This window comes from Phaethon aethereus (assembly GCF_964289735.1).
Source record: "Phaethon aethereus genome assembly, chromosome: 2".
In the NCBI taxonomy this organism is placed as follows: Eukaryota; Metazoa; Chordata; class Aves; order Phaethontiformes; family Phaethontidae; genus Phaethon; species Phaethon aethereus.
Window position 1 is genome coordinate 48160163 of NC_138582.1, and position 22593 is coordinate 48182755.

Here is a 22593-nt window from a genome sequence, read left to right on the forward strand (position 1 = left end):
TAACATCTATTTTAAACCACATTTAAATTTTGATAGAAACTTAAATAAAATTCCTAATTCCTTTTTTTTTAAAAAAGAGAGTAGTGTATATGAGACACATTTCTTAAGGAGTCTAAACCAGGTAAAACACTTAGATGTGCTTAACTGGTTTTAAAAAGCTGAAGTTCAATTCATTAAGTTTCCAGAACTCAGTAAAATTAAGCTAATTGCTTTCAGTTAAACCATACACCATATATTCGTTTTTTCTGCCATTCTGAGTGGGGTCCCTTTCCCCGGGCCCCCAGCTACGTCTCCAGGGAGTCCACTGCCATAATCGAGCCAGGAAAATGGCGTTTTAGTACATGAAGGAGTGCTAGAAAAGAAAAACAGGGTTTAAAAGTGGCATGTATTACCCTCCCTCCTTTCTATACGATGAAGCAGAATATATTTCTGTCATGCCATGTGATTAAAATACCAGGATGCTCTCCCAGTGATTAAGTGGTGGCACATTTGATTTGGGATCACAACTTCACGAGCCCGTGTGAAAGCACGGGGTGCAAACGGCTCCCCTTTTGCGAAGACGTGCTCCGGCTCATAAAGCAAAGCGTGCCAGAACAGCGTCTCCAGAAAAGAAGCGTGTATTTCAAATGTATTTCAAAAGAGAGTAAGGCGTACAGGTAATCACCTCTCGCAGTCTTCTCACCAGGAACAACCCCCATTTTGAACTCTAGCCTTGTTTGCCCCTCATCAAAAGCAACCCACAGGGAGAGTGGACGCGCTTTTGCCTAGACCCCCGGGCGGACCCAGCGCTTCTCACCCGCCGCCTTTTGCTCCCGACAGTGCAAGGTGATCGTCTGCCAGATGAGCAGCACCCGGCCGGAGCTTTTCCACTGGTTCCTCTTCCCGCTGGCGCTGGTGGTCTACGCAGCCATCTCCGGGCTGCTGGGCTGGATGGAAGAAGCGGTGCTCGCCGCGTTCACCGCGCTGGTGACGGCCGCCCACGTGCACTACGGGGTCTGCGTGGTGAGTGGGCACCTCCGAAGCGGCCACGGGAGAGCTGCGCTGGGGTGGGGAGGAGGATGGGGTCTGGGAACGGTTCCTACGCTCTCTAGTTGGGGCAGCCTCGGGGAGTTTGAATGTTCAGTTGCGGGGGGGTGTCTGTGTGTTGTTTTAGACTAAAGTTAAAAAAAAAGTCAGTTTACTGCAGGCGGTGCCCTTTTGCATGTGCAGCAGCTCCAGTGACTTGGATTATTCCAATGTAGCTGGCTGGTTTCAGCTTTAAACCCATCACAATCAGAATATTTACGGACTGGTTTTATGTAGCAGTCAACCCACGTGGCATGGATGCTCCCACCCCTTTTTTTCCCTTTCTTCTTCCTGAGGTCACTTGACTGAAAAAATAGGAAGGTAAAATGCAAAGTGACATGAATAGAATTCATAGAATAAGGTTAACTTTGCTTTGAATCTGCAGGAAAGATAGTTGTCCCAATTTCTAATCTTTTCTTGGCCCTCTGTTAGCATCTCTCCAGCTGGAGACATGAATGGTTTTCCAGTTCATGCAGTCTTACCAGCACATTTTTGTGTCTGCTAGATACCAGTTTTGTCATTTATTGTCATCCGAATTACTGCTTAAATTCATTTTTCCTCAGTTAATGCCCTCTTTTTGAAAGAACATTGTCAAATAATCCTTACAAAAGGGTCTTAATGGGGGTTTGCTTTTCGATGAAACACGTCACATGGCAAAGATCTGATTTCACAAGGAGCTGGTCAGCATCCTTTTCTTTAAGATACACCATTGGGATGTCAGGATTTTTCTTTGAAAGAAGCCTTTTGTCAGCAGACATCGGCATCATAGTAGATTTTACCCCAGTACTGATATGGGCCAGTTGCGGGAGGTCAGAATGGAAATACCTGGTCCCGCTCCATCACAGTTTATGTCATCTGTGAATCTGGCCTGTAGCGATTTAACTTCCCATCAGTGTGCTGCAAGAGGAACGTAAAGACCACCGCTCTCTTGCTCGAATACTCGTACGTCCCCGTGTACTCGTAGGTCCCCAAGTACGCGAGGACTGTGGCTGGGTCATCCCCGCTCTGAGCGGGAGAAGAGAGACGGTGAATTGTGAAGCACGTACACGACTGGTTGCTAATCTCCGCGATTTCTCTTTAGGGGAGGCAGCTGAGTGAGCACTTGAACATTTACGTCTTTTCCCTGAAGAAACGTGTCCGAGAGTGAACACCTGCACTATGATCAGACTGTAACGCTTGACGTGGAGATTCACAACTCTTCTGATGTGATAAATAAGTGGAATTAAACTGATTAAAATAACCAAAGAATAGATTAGTCCAGATATCCAAACCACCGAGATATTGAGCTATGCAGCAAGACGCTTCATCTCAGAGGAAGATTCCCGTCCAGCAGAGAAATGTTTACCATGTTGTTCTGCTGCTAATATTTATTCTCTTCACTAATGCCCTGTTACTACCCGCTCTGAAGCTTTTGTCTTCCTACTCCTTGCCACTGTGTCCAAAGTCCTGGATAAATCCATGCTGGGTTACACGAGATCCTTGATGGTTTATAACCACCGCTGGTTTTGCCCACCCTAGTCACCAGTGGGACCCCAGCAACACAAACCCTCCCTGTATGTCCTTCCCACTCAGACATCTGTGCCAGCTTCCTTTTCCATATTTATTTTTTCACAACTCATTTCTTCCATACAGCTTCCTGAAGGGCTGACGCACATTCAGTCTTTTCCTCACCTCAAATGAAGGTGTAAAGAAAAGAGAATGAGCTCAGAAAGCTATCGATAAAGCAAAGTGTTTTTGAAATGTATTATTTTTTTTTCCCCCCAGCATTAAGATGAGTCTCAGCTGACCTGTATCTGCCAGAAATGCAGACTTATATATATATATACTTATATAAATATATATACATATATATACACTTATTTTCTAGGCAGTAACAAGCACATTGTTGATATTTTGGTAGCAACAAGCAATACACCCTACAAAGGTAACCAGCTGAGAATAAATTTGGCCAACAAACCTTTGAAGATTCTCATATTTCACTGCAAAACTAGTTAGTCAAACCTCATCTACGAGTGCAAAATGCTAAGCAAATAATTATTTGCCTGTGTGCTTGAAACAAATTCTTGTGGTTTTAGATAATGACAAAAAAAAAGGAAGAATAGAGACAAGAAAAGCTTTTTTTTAGACATTACATATTTGGATGCAGATGTAAACTGCTCAGTTCATCTATGATATATGTAGGTTTTCCACGTGCCTTGGAGGAAGGAGTAGGAAGTTGAGTTTCATCTCTTTTCATACGCTGCCCTAGCCGGAGGGACTCTCTGGCCATCAAGCACTACTGAAACGATCTGCCCACTTTCCCCAAGGTAAGCCTTAGATTACATTTCTTGCACAGAGGGATGTGACTGAATGACTGGCACGTTTATTAACTGTATCCCGCTTGCCAGAAGCGGGGCAGAAGCGTAGTTGTTGAGCTGCTGAGCCTTAAGTTCACCTTTTCCAGTTCTTAGACCGTTTCTCTGGTTTTATCACTAGCCTGATCATTTTCTCCCCAGTTAACGTACCCTTACAGCAGTAGCTCCTATGAATTATTCAGCTGGGCACCGACTAGTCGTATCTTAATGAACAGCTTCAATTTAAGCCCGTACCGCCTGTTACAGTAGTTTACCTACCGCAACGTCAGTAGGGCCGATTTCCCCGCGCAGCCCTGAGCGCAGGTACCAGGGGACAAGCCTGCACATCAGCCTCCCCTCTTCGCAACGCAGAAATACCACGCCGACTTGTAACGTTTCTGATGGTTTCAAAGTATGCGTCTTCCACCTACCGAACAAGCACGCTGAGGGTCCCAGCCCCCAAAGGAACATCATACTGCAGTCACAGTTCAAGCAGCTTAAGGTTCGAGTTAGGCAGAGGACTGGGGCCATCCTCGTAATGCTGGTTTGGAGAAGCGGCCGAGAGCCCCTCCCGAGGGAAGGGAGGCTCCCGCGTCCCCGGCACCGCTGCGGTCCAGCTCCGGGGCTCAGCTGGAGCGACAAGAGGCGTCTTCCAGCCTTCCTCCCCACTGGTGGGGTGGCCGTGCCCCAGCCCTGCACGATGCCCAGGGATCTCCTGGGGTCTCCATGGAGGCGCTCCCTAACAGCCTGAGGACTCTCTTAGAGTCTGATGGCCGTTTGTTTAACGAGGGATGCTAAAACGGGCAGTCCCGACTCTGTCTGAAGGGGAGCGACGAGTTTGAAGTAGGCATGCACCCGGCAGTCTCGCCGCTTGACGACGTTAAATATTACATCTGACACCGGATACACTGTCACAAAAGTCCCACCCGTTTCAACAGTTTATATTTAACCCATCCACCAAAAGTATCTGAAGTAAGTCCTGATGGGAAAAGAAAGAGAATAAAATTAACAAAAATACCTCTGGATTGAATGTGGTTGTACTGGAGGAACTCTGTGGACAGGCTTCCCTTTTCCCTCTGTCTTGCACTTACTTATCAAACAGTTGGAAATAAGGGTCACAGAAGTGGCACAATTTGATGCATTGTAATGGAGTATTTTGAAATATTTCATTAAATGGAATTATAAAACTTGAACTGCCACAACCTGCCTGCACTCGCACCTTTCTAAAGAGAAGTACAGTATCACTTTTAAAGGAAATTAAGCTCCAGCTTTTTCACATTCTATATGAAGACACGGCAAATAACTTTCTTTTTCCTTTTTAAAGCAACTTGTCACTACAATCTCTATAAAGACAAATATAAAAACAGACCATGTATTGCACAGTGTATATACTGAATTGTTAGCTGTCTTCCATGGTAAGTGGTTCAATGAACAGGAATAAAAATGCTTTGTTCATAGGGCAGTATGGTCACTGATTTATTTTGCAAAAAAGTCAAATAACAGTGTGAAGATGACCTAACAACAATTTTTTTGGTTACAATATTATGGCAGAAAGTCTTCAACTAAGACATGCCTCCCCCCTAGTTTTATGAAAAGCAACTAAACTAGCGCTGCTCTCCCAAGGTTTGAGTGCCAGGGTTGGAAATGGGTTCTTCTGGTTCTGGCTTCATCCTCCCCCCATCTACCAGAAACCTTCCCTAAGTGGGGCTTGGCCTCAGCCCCGGGTACCTGGAGGAAGCCGGGGGCCCAGGCTGGCCTCTCAGCAGTGGCACGCAACCACGGAGCTTCAACCCATGGCAGAAAGAGGTCCTGACCCAAGGCTCAAATCCCTGGAGGTTTAGCAGCAGTTACTGTAGCAACATTCCTCATGCTGCAAAAGATCAGAACTGTGAGAATTACAGTGAAGTTTCCCCTTTTTCCTCAAAAAACCTAATATTTTAATCGAAAATGGAGGCAGCTTTTAGGTACTGCACTGAAGATTCATCCCTGAGTACTTGGCCATTGCAAGAAAAGTCCACTGGGAGCTTCAGTGCCCTTGCTATAATGCTCTCTTCACCTCCTGGCTGCTGGGGGTATCGAAACTGAGATGAAACAAGAGACTGACTACTCTGAAATTGGAAAGCATTTACCATAAAGAAGAAAGTTCTGGTAACATGCACATACATACATGCATTTTCCTTTTTGTAGACGGGGATGGTGTTGCTGAGCTCTTGGGGAAACAGATACTGCCTACACACAGAGTAAGTGAACTTTTTTTTTTAAAGCAGCTGCCTTTTTCTTCCTGCTCCCATATGCAGTCACTAATGAAACAAAAATACGTATTTAAACCAGAAAAGTATTATTCTAGAATGTTTTGAATAGTCTCTAGAGCTAGACAGATTTTAACATTTTTTTTATTAAATATGTAAAAAGATAAACGCAAGTCAAGTTATTCACATATTCAGACAAAAATCTACTCTACCATGCGACAATTTGTGGATAATGTAAAATGACTGATACATCTAAATAAGATTTTTTGTATCTATTATGTCATTACTTATCTATTTATAATTAACAATACATATGTTTACATTCCTTTCAGTTTACATTTAATATATAACCAAAGCTTTATGGTGTGCTATTTAGTAAAGGTAATTACAAATGCATATTAAAACCATAACGGAAGAACGGGTTACTCACAGGAGGTGGGGGAGAAGGACAACTCTTTCCCCTTTCAGAGCATCGCTCTCCCCTCAGAACAGCCAAATGCCAAACTTCTAGTGCCCATGAGGAACTTTACTGCCCTGGCTCCCTCCGTCAGTCACTTCCCCCCTTGACACAAGCGGTGAGAGGGCTACGGTCCTCAGACCAGAAATAGGAGATAAGGAATTTTCAGGAAATGAAGTTCAGCTTTTTAATTTTTTTTTAAAATGTGCTTCAAAGAGAGAAAAGGAGAGAGGCACAACAGCCTGGCTATGAACCCCCAGGGGAGCTCAGCAACCCAACCACTTGCACCTTCAGAAAAACATTTCCTCTTGAAGTGCTCCCCATGCATCTGCTCAAGTATTAGCAGGAGGATGAAATGAACCACGAGTAAGCAGAGACTGGTGCTGATGACATTGAGTTTATAGCCTGGATCCCGAAACTCCTTGCCCCATCAGAAATCCCACACAGTTTAAAGGACGTTCTGGAGACTGGAAAAAATTAGTAACTGCTCTTCGGTTCAACAGTATTATGAAGAACTACCGTTTATTACAATGACAATTGTAATAAGTACATATGTTCTAATAAACACAAATACAACGAAAATGACAATTCCCCTGTTTGTGGTGATTCTCAGAAATACTCATTTTGAAATATACACACTTTTATAAACCAGACCTTATTTGTAAGCAATGGAACGGGGAAAGGGAAGCGCTGCCTGCGGGCTGCAGTACTTCCACTTCGTCACCAGGTAGGACGCACGGTCAGTGCTGGAGGCAGGGCTGGGAAACCTTCAGCCCACAGGGTCCAGAAACTCTTCTGCTGAGCCGGGGGAGCCATCAAGGAACTGGAAACACCCGTTCTAATGCTTAACAGTATTTTATATATTGTCTCTGGTGCAACACAACAGGAGGGAGCTCGCCTGTAACTAAGAGCCCCATAGCTGCAAAGGATCGATTAGGAACGGAAAACTGCGCGCGCAGGTGCGTGTGCTGGGGGCCGATTAATTGAAAACCTTTCCGTGGAAGTGTGAGCGGGGAGCTTAGACCTTCACAGACTCCTAAAGCGTAGGATAATTTAGCTGTTCAATAGGCTTTGGAGTTTTTCAGTGACTGCTGATTGGGACGGGACTTCCATGTACCTGCTGATCAGCGTAACAATCCAGAATTAAGAAAAATCAAGTGAGAGACCGAGAACATCAAGCATTAAATATTCAGGGAGACTACAATGCGCAGTTTTACATGGAAAATAAGGAATGTTTTATATACTTCAAGATTCCTCTGTTTATAAAATACCGCTGTTTAGAACGGGGCAGTGGGAGCGCACTGGAAGGGAAGGCTCTCACCGCAGGTGTCTCCAGGGCTGACAGGGTTCTGCGCCGCGCCGGCCTCACCCGAGGAAGGTCAGCCAAGCGCAGAACCGTCTGCGCCCCTCGGTCAGCTGGGCCCCCTCTGGTGTGTGCTCTCTCTCCAGAAGGACTCCTCGCCGCCTCTCCGCGCTTCAGAAGCAGCCTCACCCCCTGCGAGGTGTCCACCACCCACTTAAAGGGAGGTTCTGGGGGTTCAGGGCTAGTGCTGTTGCTGGTTTCCCCCCCCCATGTCTTGCACTAGAGAGGAAATTTTCTGTCTTCCAGATTTGTATGGCCAGGGCAGCAGAGGGGGGGAAGGATAGTGAAAAGAAATGGCTGGCCTACTTTGTCCTCTTCTGAGGGGTGGGAAGCCAAGTACGACGGCAGAGATCGTGTCCTGCAGCTACGCTTGTGTCTAGGAGATTTCTCTCCTCCATTAGTACTGAGCTCTGCCTCTGCAGAGCTGCAGCTGGAGGCTGGGACTGGATTCCTCAGGAAGGAAGAAAAGCTGGGAAATGTCTATTGACTAGCCAGGAAACTGGGAGGGTTTTCAAAAAACTTAAGTGGATGTCTGTTCCTCCAGAAATAAGCCAAAAAACATACCATGCAGCTTTCTAACAAGCTTTCTAACACAGGGACTTAAATTTCTCCTAGTGAAACAGATGCTCTGCCTTCCATTTTGTAAAGGCAGGAAAGGAATAAACATGAGCAACGGGAGCATTTTCCTCCACAACACACCTCATCGTTATGGCTTGAGTATGACTTCCTCTGTATCCCTTTATTCCAATTGTTCGACCGAATTTATGCCCCAAGGAAGATGTACTAAAAAACGCGAAAGCACCACAAAGTGAGAGACACAGCTAGTGGTACGGTACTTCTTGCCACACAAAATGCCAATATAAATATGTTAGAACAAGTTACAAGTGTATCATACTTAAGACGAAAAAGAAAAAAAAATAAATATATATATTTTTTTTAAAGAGCAGAACAAATCTCAAGCAGCCAAGTGGTGAAGTTGCAGTGATGTACAGTAGGTGATGTAGCCCTACAACCTCTTGGGAAGATACACTGAAAGAAGACGTCTGCAAATGCACCTTGGCAAAGTATGGGTACAGAATGCAGTGGTTGGCTGGCACTCACTATGGTACATAAATGTTAATGGCAGACTGGGAGTGAACTGATTTCAAGTTTGAGGCCGCACATGTTCCATTCTCCAGAAGAAAGTTCTCACACAAAACGAAAATTGTCAGAGACGCTGGGTGAGTCAGTACTCCTCCTGCTGCTGGGGCTGTTCATGGACTTGCTCTTCACCTTCATGCTCTTCTGTGTGGCCCTCCTGCAGGGAGAAAAAGACCCCAAAAACGTTCTTCAGCAGAAAGCATTCCCCATGTAATCTCGCCCCATGGTTCTAGGCCATAGCCTAAAGCTGCTAATTTTCATGCACATAAGTACAAAATGGGCTGTTACCTGGGAAAAGCAGCATCTTGTAATACTACAATAAAATGTATTTACTTTGCTTTTAATCAATGCATATGTAGTATTGATACTTCCCCAGAAAAAGTGTCAGTTTTCAACATCACTGTTAACTGTTCCGACGAGTGAACATTTTGAATACCTAGACGGTGAGATGCTCAACAGTTAGATGATCACAGCATCCTGATGTCCTCCCATTTTCAGCTTGTCCAAGGATTTCTGAACCTGTCTGCTGTAGTTTTCACACATTCTTCACTCTAAGTTTATATCACTAAATGAACAAGACACTTTTGCTATCACCTGCTTTAAAAATTAAACTCCGCCTCCTTTTTGAGGCCACTTACTACTGTCCCAAAATAACATACCCATACTAGACCAGAGTTCAAAGGTTACCAAAACAGTGATTTTTAGTGGCAGCCAGAAAATATAACCCAAGACTTGAAAACACGTTTTCTTTGAAAAAAACTGAGTCCAGTATTCACTGATTTACTGTTAAAAGCACTAATCACTAATTGACATTTGCCTTTTGCAAATGGTTACTAAGCACAGTGTTTTCCAGAGCTGTCTCTCTGAAATATGTATTTCCATTGGGAGAAGAATCCCTGACCAAAAGGAAGGCTGGATCCTCATGGCAGGTGATACCGGTTTCAAACAATTCCCGATTTAGAGACGACAGACCTGGCGTCTTGAGTTGAGCTGGATGTTATCAGAGCTCAGAAAGTCTGGCTGACTCTTAGAGCATTAGTCCTGCACTCCCATTAAGCGCAGCTGCATTTACAGCTTTCCTCTCAAGCGGCTTCCATCTTTCCAGAGCACGCTTCGCTGAAAGAAATCCCCCACATCTACTCTCTGCCCCGCATTAGCGGCGCTCCGCTGTCGGCGGCTCTGAAGGAAAATGCTTTTCCAAGACACCGAGCTGCCACTCAAAACGCAGCATCCCTGATGCGGTGCCTCAGCAGAACTTGCCTGCCTCCCAGCAATTTTTGTTAGAAGCAAGCGGCTTGAACAACAAGCTTTAACAAATTGATACTGCTAAGTTTTCAAATTTGAGGCAAAAATTTAAAAGAAAAGGGAGGCCATAATTTGGATTTTCACAGAATAGTTCAGAGCAGCTTATGGGCATGGTGGTGTTGGGTTGATGGTTAGACTTGATGATCTTAAAGGTCTTTTCCAACCTTAATGATTCTGAGATTCTTATGGCCCTCTGAGGGGAGCGATGCCCTGATTACATACGGTAGGTACATCATGTCAAAACAGCTTTTTGCGTAGTATGTAAAAATCGTATCTTCTGCGAAGTGCAAGACTTGCAGGGAACAGGAGTTTCAGAGAGAGAAGCCGACAGCTGTGAGAACGTGACCCTGCCTCACGGGGTGAGAAAACTGCGGCGCGTCCAGCCACAGCGAGCTGTGTTCCCTTAACCCCATCTGCCCTGACCCCCCTTATGTGTTGAGGTGACCTGCTCTGGAATGCACCTGTTCCATAGGCTCTGTCTACGCAGAGTTTATGAGATACACCCATTAGAAAACCCACTCATGCAGACTTTATAGGTCACGTACATGCGATCTTTTCACGCATATGATAGGAAAAACCGCAGGGTGTGGCTTGGGAAGCTACTCTGCAGCTCTGAGGAGTGGTGGCTCCTCTCTTGCCAGGCTTACCTTTGATGGAAACGGTCAATCTTATCTGCCTACCTCAGAAGTTGCTCTGAGACTTGGACACGTGCGTCTCAGTATGCACAGCTTGTATGAATACACGAAATGCAGAAGACAAGAATCACTGTGCTCAGTTACCTTGGGACCGCGAAATCTCCTAGAGTAGCACCCCCTCATAAGGAAAGTGGTGGAAGGTCTGTTTAGAGCATTTATTTCTGGCTGGGATTACACCACCATGGTCATCTGTCTCACAATGAGAGGTGCTCTCTTTTGACCTTTGATCCACCTGCCTCAAACCGTTCAGGTGTGCTTGTGGACTGAAGAGCTAGACTTTACAAAATCCAGCTGCTGGGGGCGGTGGGGGGGTATGCCTTTTCCAAAAGGAGCAGCGGCTGTAGTAGCTGCTAGAGCAGAAAGATGCAAAACCGACTGCATTTCAAGCAATTGCTTTGGAAACTTGAGCTGAGCAACTGATAGATCAAATGTGAGCAATTCACCAAACCCCTGCATGAGCTGAACCAGAACAGCCGATGTAGGAAAGCAAAAGTTTTCCTGCGTTTGTTGCTTTATGCCAAGACCTACATGGCTCTGGGTTTCATAACTAGACACAGCCTCTTCTAGTTCATCAGTCTGAAGCTCTCCTACTCTAAGACCGTATGACCAAATGCTTTACGTCCTCTCCGAGGTCTCAATGCTGCCTATAGCAGCCACAGCATGAGTGGTAGGGGCCACTTCTCCCCACCACCCAAACGTATCCTTTTTTTAACACCGTTCTCTGCCAGCTTTGATGTTTTTGATGAAGAAGTAGGATTACAAATGACCAATTTATAATTAAGTTACAAAGGATTACAGACTGATCAGCCAAATGTTAAATGATACAACATCCTTTTTGCATCAGCAAAATATGGTTTAAAACAGAACTGTAACAGGGAATAGAAAAGGGAGAAGACAAGGAACCCAGTGGGTTGATATTTGTGCTGTAAGACTCAAACTCACCAAAATCAAGACATAATAATAATAATAATAAGTCTTAAAAATTTAGCCTTTACTGAATTTAACAAAACAGAAGCTTATGAAGTGACATGGTTGAAACTACACTGTGACTTGGAATTCTGAAAAAATAATTAACACCACTCCTCCACCATGACACAAACCTGATAAAAATCCCTGGAGAATGCTTTTTATAGGGACTAAACTCCATATTTGCATTCTGAATAATTCTACACAGAATTCACCTGACAGCCTGCAATGCTTACGGGGGACCTATGAGCTACTGGGAGATGTGGCCACTTAAAGTGCTGTCCAGACTTTTTTTCTTATTTTTTGTTTTAGGAGGATTAAACTAAGCAGAGTTTCTTAACAGAAAATTAAGTATAAAGGTAGACTTGCCTCCTCTGAATAGGAACATTTGGTATGAAAAATAGGACATGAACTCTATGCCGTGTTGAATACAGTAGATGGCCTGTCAAATTACAGCTAGGAAGGAAGAGTTGGCGATTGCTGTCAAACAGTTATTGGAAGTATGAACTGAAAACAAATTTTAGTCACAATATTCAAGCAGAAGGCTTTGGTCAGGGGTCACTTGTGCAGTACGTGTGAGCTGCATCACTGCACACCCCTTTCCTGAAGGAAAGCCTCATGGCCACAGCGTCATTTATAAATGACACAAATCCTGAAAATTAATGTAATCCTTTTTTTCCCCCAACTTTGCCTCTGTATACTTGAGATGCTCTGAAACAGAGATTAAGAACACCGATCTAAGCTGGATTTACGATGAACTCATTAGCAAGAAACTAGGAATGCTGGAGTTGCCTGTGGTTGGGGAATTGGGGCTATTTCCCATCTGAGGATTGGGAAATCCAAACTGCTGTTACCAAGGGATTAACCTGCAAAATGCTGCAAGACATAGAATTGAACTTGGGACAAATTCATTAGACAGATAAAAAAACAAAACTGAAGTACAAAGCAGGGCAATGAGACAGCAAAGCCCGAAAACAAAAAGTAGGCAGGATCTGCATCAGCAAGGGAACGACAGTCTTTGGTTTAGTGCTAATGCATTGGGGTCTTCCCTCAGCAAATTACAGTCCATCTGCTAAGCCCAGAAGGAGACGCACCCCGGAAGATGAGGAGACCAAGTCTCCCACTAAAAGGTACAAAAAAATTTGCATGGGGAATGGCCTCTGTATTCTTCTCCGGGGAGCTGAAGTGACACACCCGGCCTCCAGATGCAGGTACCTTTTGGATAAAGGCACGGATGCCGTACGTAGTGCGTGCACAGGCACGGATGAGCCCTTCAACAGAGACCGGCTTGGAGGGAGGAAGCAGGTAAAACACTGGTGTGTGGACTGAAGTAGAACATTTTGTCATGTGTTCTGCCAGTAAGGAAAACTGCAGGAAAAGAAGTAACAAACGCATTCCTTGGCGGGCAATCACTTGCTATTTAAGCCAACGAGACAGACAGATGTGGTAGGGGTACAGGGAGAAGAGGGATTTTTCTGGCTTTACTTTATAAGTAAATCACTGTTCTTGAATCCAGAAGACATTTTCTCTGACCGCTATGTATATGTAAATCTTTTAGCCTGTTATCGCGTGCCTGGCAAATTTGTCTTACTGTTTATTCCTGTGAAAATAATGGTTTCCTCCTCCTTTTCCTCTCCTCCCTGCACCACTGAACAAATCCTCTTTCCCCTGTCACTCCTCATCTGAGCAGTGGCCCCTGTCTGCGGCAAGCTCGTGTCCCTCTACGCACCTAACTTTCGTTTATGCTCTACTAGTCTTTTTTAGGAAAGCGCGGGAGTTAGCAGTTGCTTCGGCACTGCTTTTGGTACCAAATTTGACGTCAGCTGACTAGCGCTGCAGCAGCTTTCTGGGAACGGATAGAAGACACCCTACGGCACCACAGTGCTGCTGAGAGATTAAGCGGATGCTTATACACACCGGAGCCGAAGCCATCGTCCACTGGAGACTGAAGGGTCAATTGTCAGTACAGTGCATACAGGGATTTCGTTAGCATGAATGGGAGCAGTGCAGCTAAAGCTCCACTGAATCATTATCCCTGAATGTATCTGAGGAATTTAACCAGCACCCTTTGCAGCTTCTTGCTTTGTTCAGTGTCTACAGAGCTAAGTCTAAGATGCAATGAGATTCTTGCTTAATCTTGCAGACAATACATTTCTGAAATTTTGGTAATGGAGGATTATTGGGTTTGCACAAGGAAGAATTTTGCCTATAGCAAGAGGATAATAAATGCTAAAGAGCATTACCTCTGCAGATATAATTATGTATTTGGCAACCTGCACTGTACATATTACAGCACTGCCGCACGGGCTAGAGAAGCTTCACAGCTGTAGACACTGAACAACACCTCTGTCAGAATTTCTGTGATTTTCAACATGCTAAAGAACACAAGTAAAAGACTACATGCAGAAAGGCGGAAGAGGGAAAAAGAAAACTAAGGCTGAGAACCATCTGAAATAAATTTAAAATTGTGACACACACCCTCCCCTTCCAGATCACCTTCAGCACACCTAGAATACAAAACCTACACCGAAGAAGTGAAAAGTAACCAGCGTCCTGAATCCCATTCCCCAAGCTGAGAAGTCTGTTGTTTGCAAATGCAAACTTCCTTTTTGGGGGAGGAGGTATGGAAATCCCAACTGCTACAGTTCTGCTGACCTAAATACAGGATATGACCCAATACTGTGCCAATGAATTTTTATGAAATTAAGCTGTTTTGTCTAAATAAAAGACATTAAGCTTGAACTTACGTGTTCTTCTGAAGCGTAAAGGACTTCCATTAGCCGATTGACAAGGTCATTATTCTCTCCCCCGTGTTCCTGGCAGAGAAGTTCAATCTCCCTTAATTTGCCAAAGTAGAAATCCCTTTCCTTCTCCACGCCTTCAAGTGCAAGTTTTAATGAATGTACCTGCATGTAAACAAACATGCGATGCATGAGTTGTGAGGTGCACTACAAACAAAACAACTCAGTCTAAAATTATGCATGCTAAACAATCTTAAATATATTTTCAATTTTATAGCTTAAGATGAAGGCCACTTTTTTTTTCTGAAGTGCTAGATTGAACCTTATACAATACAGAATAGTAATAGTCAGGCTCCCCCATTATACCTTTTGGATACATCTTAACCTTGGATCCATAAAGGTCAATTTTCTCAGTGCTCTTTCATACTGAAACCCAAGGCAGCAGTTCAGGAATCAGGGCTACTTAAGACTTGCCTCCTAACAGAAGTGTCATGTAATGGTAATTAATAAAACTTTCAGTTCAGTAGTTGCATTATTTTGCCTAGATTAACGTGTAGTTGTTGGGAAACCTACAATTTCTCCTTGCTTAGAAATACACAGATCTAGCAGAAAAGCTCACAACGGGAAACGGTCTAGTTAGGAAATTAAAAGGTCCTCTAGTTGCAAACGTGAGTACCGCCGTATTGCTTTTTCACCTCTCCTTTTCTGCCTCCCCACTTACCAAACTGTTAGAGACCTGTGTTTCGGCACTCTGATGCCGTGACTGGCTGCACCATGGACTTTCTGCTCTGCTTGATGTGCTGTTTCTATCAACAAATTCTCTCAAATGCCAAGTATCTTTCTCTTTGCAACCTCGTCCACAAGCGTCTTCAAGCCACATTGTCAGCCTCAATATCACCACTAAGACTGCTGCAAGTCATTTATGGGCAACGTAGCTGTTAACGATTAGGCTTCATATAAATCATGACAGATGCTGCAATGTATTTTTATACATCCATATACACACACATACACATATATATTTAAAAAAGAACAATTTTGTGGGAACCTAGCAGATAAACTACTGTCTAATGGGGTATATACAATCAGGATAATGTGTAAGTGGCTCTCAAATTCGGAGGAGAGCAGTGTAAAAACCAACAGAAATAACCACAGATGAAGCTGTCTACAGTAAACACACTGACCCCAATCACATCCAAATTACAGCCAAATTAGCATCCACATTTTAAGGCCTGCAATTATACAAATGATTTTCTAAGTCAAACATGCTAAATAAATTAAATCGCATCAGAGTACATTTCAATGAACTGATACAATTTAATAGAAAGTTCTGCGTTGCCAGTTCTGCTGCAAGCTAATTTATTTCCTTCACTAGTGAAAATACCAGCAGAGTTCAAACAATGCTTTGACAACCTGCTAAATCCTATCAGTTCATTTTTCCATAACTGCTGAGCTGGCGAAGCCTTTTTCTGACCTTTGCTTGCACTCTCAGAGGTGTCAGACAGCGGAAGTGACCTGTTACCAGGGCAGGATCTCAGAGCTTCTCATTCACGCACTAACCCATTTCTGACCAGTTGCCCAAGTGTGACACCCAAGTCTTCCCGTGACAGTTTGAATCTATGATTGATACAATGAGCAGTCACCTTAAAATTAACTAGTTAGTCATGAAAGTAGGAATAGCAAAATGGAACAAGAGTTTACAGCATTTTGGTGTATAGATGAAGACCTCTCATTTAAGACGTGTCTTCTGGATCTGCAGCAGCATGTTCCTTGAGAGCAACGCCTGCATCCAGACAGAACGCGAACGTAACTGCTTCCAGATCTCTGGCTATGTGCTTGCTAGAGCTTGGGAAAACAACGAACTTCAGCTGAAACACTGGCAGCTAATAGCTCAGACCATCTTCCCTTCCGACCTATTTACTATGCAGGCATTCTCCTGTTTTCATCCTATAAATTCACTCCATTTTAAGAAACGGAATCATTAAACTATGCCTATATGTACACGGTTAGCTAACTACAGTATACAGTAAACACTGTTAAAGCCAAACCGATACGCTTTTCTTCAGTTACATATCAGCTACTTGGCTGTGACACATTAATTTGTTTTTCTTCAGGTAATTAGCACATCCACATGCTACTTTTTCCTTCTATTTGTATGAGGAACAGTGGTTGTTAACTCCCATGCTCTGTTTCTGGACCAGAAGTACCTCTCTGCAATCCAGCTAATGTCTACAAGGGTAACAGTTCCTACTAATGGATCTTTTCTCTGACAATACTTATTGTCACAGGACTGCAGAGCCAGGTCAGAGATTAAGTACATACAGAATCATAGAATAGTTTGGGTTGGAAGGGACCTTTAGAGGTCACCTAGTCCAATCCCCCTGCAATGAGCAGGGACATCTCCAACTAGATCAGGTTGCTCAGAGCCCCGTCCACTTGACCTTGAATGTTTCCAGGGATGGGGCATCTACCACCTCCTCTGGGCAACCTCTGCCAGTGTTTCACCATCATCATTGTGAAAAATTTCTTCCTTATGTCTAGTCTAAATCTGCCCTCTTTTAGTTTAAAACCATTACCCCTTGTCTTATCACTACAGGCCCTGCTAAAGAGTCTGTCCTCATCTTTCTGATAATCCCCCTTTAAGTACTGGAAGGCTGCAATAAGGTATCCCCGAAGCCTTCTCTTCTCCAGGCTGAACAACCCCAACTCCCTCAGGTTGTCCTCATAGGAGAGGTGTTCCATGATCCCTCTGATCATTTTGGCGGCCCTCCTCTGGACCTGCTCCAACAGGTTCATGTCTTTCCTGTGCTGAGGGCTCCAGAGCTGGACGCAGTATTTCATGTGGGGTCTCACTAGAGTGGAGTAGAGGGGCAGAATCACCTCCCTTGACCTGCTGGCCACACTTCTTTTGATGCAGCCCAGGAGACTGTTGGCTTTCTGGGCTGCAAGCACACGTTGCTGGCTCATGTCCAGCTTTTCATCCACCAGTATGCCCAAGTTCTTCTTGGCAGGGCTGGTCTCAAATCCCTTCATCCCCCAGCCTGAGGGGGGTTGCCCTGACCCAGGTACAGGACCCTGCACTTGGCTTTGTTGAACCTCATGAGGTTCACACAGGCCCATTCCTCGAGCTTGTCCAGGTGCCTCTGGATGGCATCCCATCCCTCAGGCCTGTCAACTGCACCACTCAGCTTGGTGTCATCTGCAAACTTGCTGAGGGTGCACTCGATCCCACTATGTCACTGATGAAGATATTAAACAGTACTGGTCCCAGTACGGACCCCTGAGGGACACCACTCATCACCGATCTCCACCTGGACATTGAGCTGTTGACCACTATCCTCCAGATGCGATCGTCCAACCAATTCCTCATCCACCCAGCAGTCCACCCATCAAATCCATATCTCTCCAATTCAGAGAGAAGGGTGTCGTGGGGGACCGTGTCAATGGTCTTACAGAAGTCCAGACAGACGACATCCATAACTCCTCCCTTGTCCACTGATGCAGTCACTCCATCATAGAAGGCCACTAGGTTGGTCAGACAGGACTTGCCCTTGGTGAAGCCATGCTGGCTGCCTTGAATCACTTCCCTGTCCTCCATGTGCCTTAGCATAGCTTCTAGGAGGATCTGCTCCATGATCTTCCCAGGCACAGAGGTGAGGCTGATGGGTTGGTAGGTCCCAGGGTCTTCCTCGCTACCTTTTTTAAAGATGGGTGCAATGTTTCCCTTTCTCCAGTCACTGGGGACTTCACCTGACTGACATGACTTTTCAAATATCATGGACTTTTCAAATATCAAATATATTGTAGACACACAGCCAAGACAGTGCTGTTTTCAGAAACTATGTGTATACTAGTATACAGTTAACAGTTCCTGGGACCCTTCACCATATATAAAGGTCCCTTCTCCATATGTAATGGTCCCTGGTCTGTGCTGTCTCCTCAACTGCACTCAAACTCTTTGGGAGAGTACTAGCTGGCACAGACCAAAAACACAGCAGGGACGGCTTAAGCATTTTAATGCTATGGGTAACCGAGTTCCAGTGCACAGTGACGTTCCTTGGAAGTATTTAATTTACTAACACAGACCAAGGCAATAGCTAAGACCCTTTTAAGAGAAACTTTAAGATTGTTGGGAGCCGTTAAACTAGCAAATATTATGGATGACTTACTATTATTGCAAATAGCTCATTAAGCAACCTTTTTGTAAAATATAGTGTATGGACAGCCCCACTACTTAAATTTTTCCTCTACAAATTGCATGGAAGTTCAGATGTTTCAATCACCCTTAGCTGCCATCCATGAAAGGGCTGGGGAAAAAAAAATAATCTGTTACAGCCACATAAGCATTTGATTTCCACAGACACCATTCAACATTTCTTACTCATAATCAAGACAGCAAAGGAGTAGAAGTGGCTGCTGCCCTTATGTCCCTGGCTGCTGGAAAATGGTAAAAAAAGGGGAATTTGGCTCCTCCAGCATTTTCAGACTGGGGATCAGTAAAACCTGGCTCAGAGATGCTTGCAGCATAACTTTTTTGGCTTAAGTTATATGCTGGGGTGCACAAGTAACCATTAGTGGGAAATGAAATACCAAACGCTCCAGCATTAAAAAAAGTCTTCCAGACCATCCTAGCTGGAAGAGGTCTCTTAAAAACTAGCTATTAAAACACCAACTTTCCAAATGCTCAACATTTCTTCTCCTCTTCTGTGATGGCGGAAATAATCAGTTTTCCCTCAGGGTTATTTGTATATAGAGCTTAAGGTTTTCACACATGGAACTTGCTAAGAATACATTAGCAGTGAATGTGACAGTGACTGCCTATTTTAGTAAAGATCAAATATTTTTATGTTGCTCAGATCCCAACCAACTCTTCTTGCTGAAGCGAACACATTCTGACTTCTGAGTACAAATGTAATGGTTTAAGTTGCATTCAGCTGATGTTTGAACTCCATTCTTACATTGATTCAAAGTAAAAAAAATTCTATTAGAAAAAAAAACGTATACATCCATTCTTCGTGCAACATTTAAAAACTTTTCTGTTACAGCAACAATCAAAAGGCCCATTTGTAAGGCTGGTGGAAACTGTTGTGTTCTCTGCTGCTCAGAATTACACACTGAATCTGCAGTACATCATGTTTGGGATGTGGCTACCCGTCCACCACCTTAAGTACATAACAGTAACCAAGAATTTACAAACCGCGCCCCAACAAACTGAAATCTTTGTTGTTCAGGTCAATGAAAGTATGAAAACGAAATGCCCATAATTGTGGAAAATTATACTTGATCCAGAATAACAACTTCTTCCTGAATGCAGCTGCCAGGCAGCTCAGGCTCTAAAATATGAGGTTTTTCCTTTCCATTTTCCCCATCCAGGAGAAATACAGGGATTAGCCCTCATTTATACTAGTGGCGTTTACACCATTCTGACAGCACAGCCTTGAGCCAGATGCAGCTATTTATCATGCCCAGTGCAGACACTCTTGTATGTCTGGTAATGAGAGAGAAGCTCCATAGCATAACTGAAAATTAAGCCCTTACATTCCTAATATTAAAGAAATTCTGAAACTTTATTAATTATATTGCAGAACATTATTTATAATATAACTAATTATTCTCCCCAAGGTAGATCACATTTTTAAATGAAAAAGGCATATTACCTTCTTAACACCTTCCTTCCAGAAAGGGGAGTACAATGAGCTAGTCTTGATTCAGCTGCAAGTCTCTGACACCTTGGTATTGCAAACAGGCTTATTTTCTCAACAACGACACATTAAAATTATTTATTTGAAATTTATAGTACACAAGAGCAAAGACACTATTGGGATTTTTCCTCTCCAAGTGAAATAAAAGATACATTTCAAAATCTAATAAAATTACCATACTTCAGCAAGACCTACCTGACATTCCTAAGATCACCTTTTAAAAATACTGGCGAACACCAGTCATCTCTGTCAGGTGTTATTTCTAACAATAAATCACTTTTTTCTTCCCAGCTGAGCTATTTCAGCCTTTTGTCCCTTCATAATTCTGGAGGGCATCATTCAGCAGAGGGCAATATTAGATGTCATGCCTGCCTGTGACAATGACTGCAACTAATTTTATGCCTAAAGCAAATTTACCTGTTCACTGAGCTGTATGACTTGAGTTTCCAAATCTTTATCTGATTTGGATGCTGAGCTGCTTGGTGCAGCTTTTTTTGCTGAAGATGGGCGAGAAGGTGTTGATCCTGGTTTAGAAGCCGGACTGGATTTAGCAGCACCTGAAAAGTACAATAAATAAATAATAATTGAGATTTATCCCCATAATAAATACATTCCTATTAACCTGGTACTGAAACAAAAGTATTTGTTTTACAGCCAGCCGTTCTCTCTGTTACTTCAAGGTGACAGTGGAGGAAGTTCTGGTGCTGCTACACCTGGGGGAAAGGAAAAAAACCCCACATTTCCTGGCAGTTTGAGTTTGCTACTGAGAGCGAAGTAACTCTGAAATTAAAATAAACATAAAACTACAAATGTAAAGTTCCCTTAGCTGTGAGCAGCTTTCAGCTTTAAAAAATATGCTATTAACAGACCATTCCCCCAGCCCAATGTTTAGATAGCCCAATAACAGGTCTATCTTCAATTCCTCTGGAGAAAGACAGGCTTGAAAAAGCTCAGCTAAAAAAAACCCTGTGCTTTCCTCATTCTCACATGTAAACCGTCCCTGAGACAAGGCCATTGAAATTCAGGCAGAGCACGCAGAATGAAATCCATCAGCGAACTCCCAGTTGCCATAGTGACGGAGAGATGAGTTTTGATCCACTTCGGTTTCGCTATTTGCTTTTAATTACTTGCACTGCAAATCTGCCAGAATACGGGGCAACTTAAAAACCGGCAAGCAGCGGGCGCGCGCAGACACCCGCTCTCACAACGCCGCGGCACGCCGGCGCCGGCGCGCTCATGGGGAAGGGCTGGCGGTGCCTTCACACGAGCCTCGCAGCCGGCTCCTCGCACCGTCCTCTGCCCCTCCGTCTTCCCTCTCCTCAGCGGCTGCCCGGCGCGGGCGCCGAGCGCCGGTACGGGAGCGCCCGGCTCGCAGCCGTCCGCCTCGCCTGGGCTCCCGCCGGCGCCGCGCTCCGACTCGGAACCTTCTCCTCGCTCCCGCCGACTGGGAATAAATTTCAGACGGAGCGAACGTACATCTGGCACAAAAATTGCTCGGGCTAAGACGACAGAACAGAAACTCACCCCTCTCTCTGGCCTATTTTATTTGATTTATTTAAGCAGGCATGTGAACCGGGAGTCCTGCTTTGCAGCACCCACGTTTACCACTGCTTCTTACAAAGGGCAAAACACAGTTACCTGGACGTGCTGACGGGCTCCGTGGCCGTCCTCCTCCAGCAAACGCCGCCGGCTCTGAGGCCTGGGCCGCACCGGGTGTGGGAGAACACCCAAACCCAGCAGCACCCAGCTGAGCTCTGGGCTTCCAGTCACCGCTTCCGGAGGGGTTTGCCCCAGCTTTCGCAGCAACCACCTGCCACCCCACACCTCGCCAGCGGCTCCCCCCATAAGATTATTTGATTTACGGCACGCTACAAACCGTTCTAAGTTGTCATCCCCACCACGCATCCCCCGTGTCAGACAACACTTTAATAAAGCGATTAACTGTAAAAACCAATGTTTTACAAAAGCATTACTAGGAGGAAATGGCAAGGAGGCAGGGAAAGGCAGGAGGGGGAGCAAGACGACTGGTGATGCTGCCCGTATGACCAAACCGGGGACCTCACGCAGTCTCGCTGACCTAGAACTGGGTCTGGTGGGCCCTTGGAGGAGCTGAAAAGCAATGGGAAAGGAGACCCGCCATGGCTTATTTAATCCCGCTAGCTTAGGCTTTTCTGATTTAGTCACCGGCTTCTCTCTGTAACACGCATCTCCTCCTGCCCTTAAGGACAACTGTATTAACTGGGTCACCTAATGCCAACAGAACATAAACAAACAACTTGATAATTCAGTTGACTTGTGTAAGCACTTCCATGCAAGATGTCCACCCTCTTTTTCTATGCTCCTTAAAATGAGTCAGATAAGGAAAAAAAAAAAATTTTTTTTCTTAAATTGGTGACTCCAGCCCAATAACTTCCATGCCAAAATCCTTATAGTTACATATACAAACTCACCTCTAGCAGATTTCAGATACAATACACAGACTCACTAAAGGTTGGGAAAATTCAGTGCTGTGTACATGCCTGAAATTAAACTTCTTTTCACATCATACTTAGATGAGCAAAGAATAAATCATTTGTG

The 22593-nt window shown here is 44.3% G+C and overlaps 2 protein-coding genes across 3 annotated transcripts in view; one reads left to right on the forward strand and one right to left on the reverse strand.

Moving 5' to 3' along the window:
* The window catches only part of LOC309417482 (ethanolaminephosphotransferase 1-like), a gene marked incomplete at both ends in the record, with an annotated part of 55542 nt that extends 53330 nt beyond the window's left edge, over positions 1-2212 (forward strand). The window contains 2 exons of the mRNA XM_082014989.1: positions 820-1002; positions 2147-2212. Coding sequence (XP_081871115.1) covers positions 820-1002; positions 2147-2212 — 249 coding nt within the window. The remainder of the gene's footprint in view (positions 1-819; positions 1003-2146) is intronic.
* Positions 2213-8464: 6252 nt separating this feature from the next.
* Positions 8465-22593, reverse strand: part of MAPRE2 (microtubule associated protein RP/EB family member 2) — a 58624-nt gene continuing 44495 nt past the window's right edge. For both annotated transcript variants that reach the window (XM_081996681.1, XM_081996680.1), the window contains 3 exons: positions 20434-20573; positions 14321-14479; positions 8465-8764 (listed from right to left, as the gene is read on the reverse strand). In XM_081996681.1, coding sequence (XP_081852807.1) covers positions 8693-8764; positions 14321-14479; positions 20434-20573 — 371 coding nt within the window. In that variant the 3' untranslated portion in view covers positions 8465-8692. The remainder of the gene's footprint in view (positions 8765-14320; positions 14480-20433; positions 20574-22593) is intronic.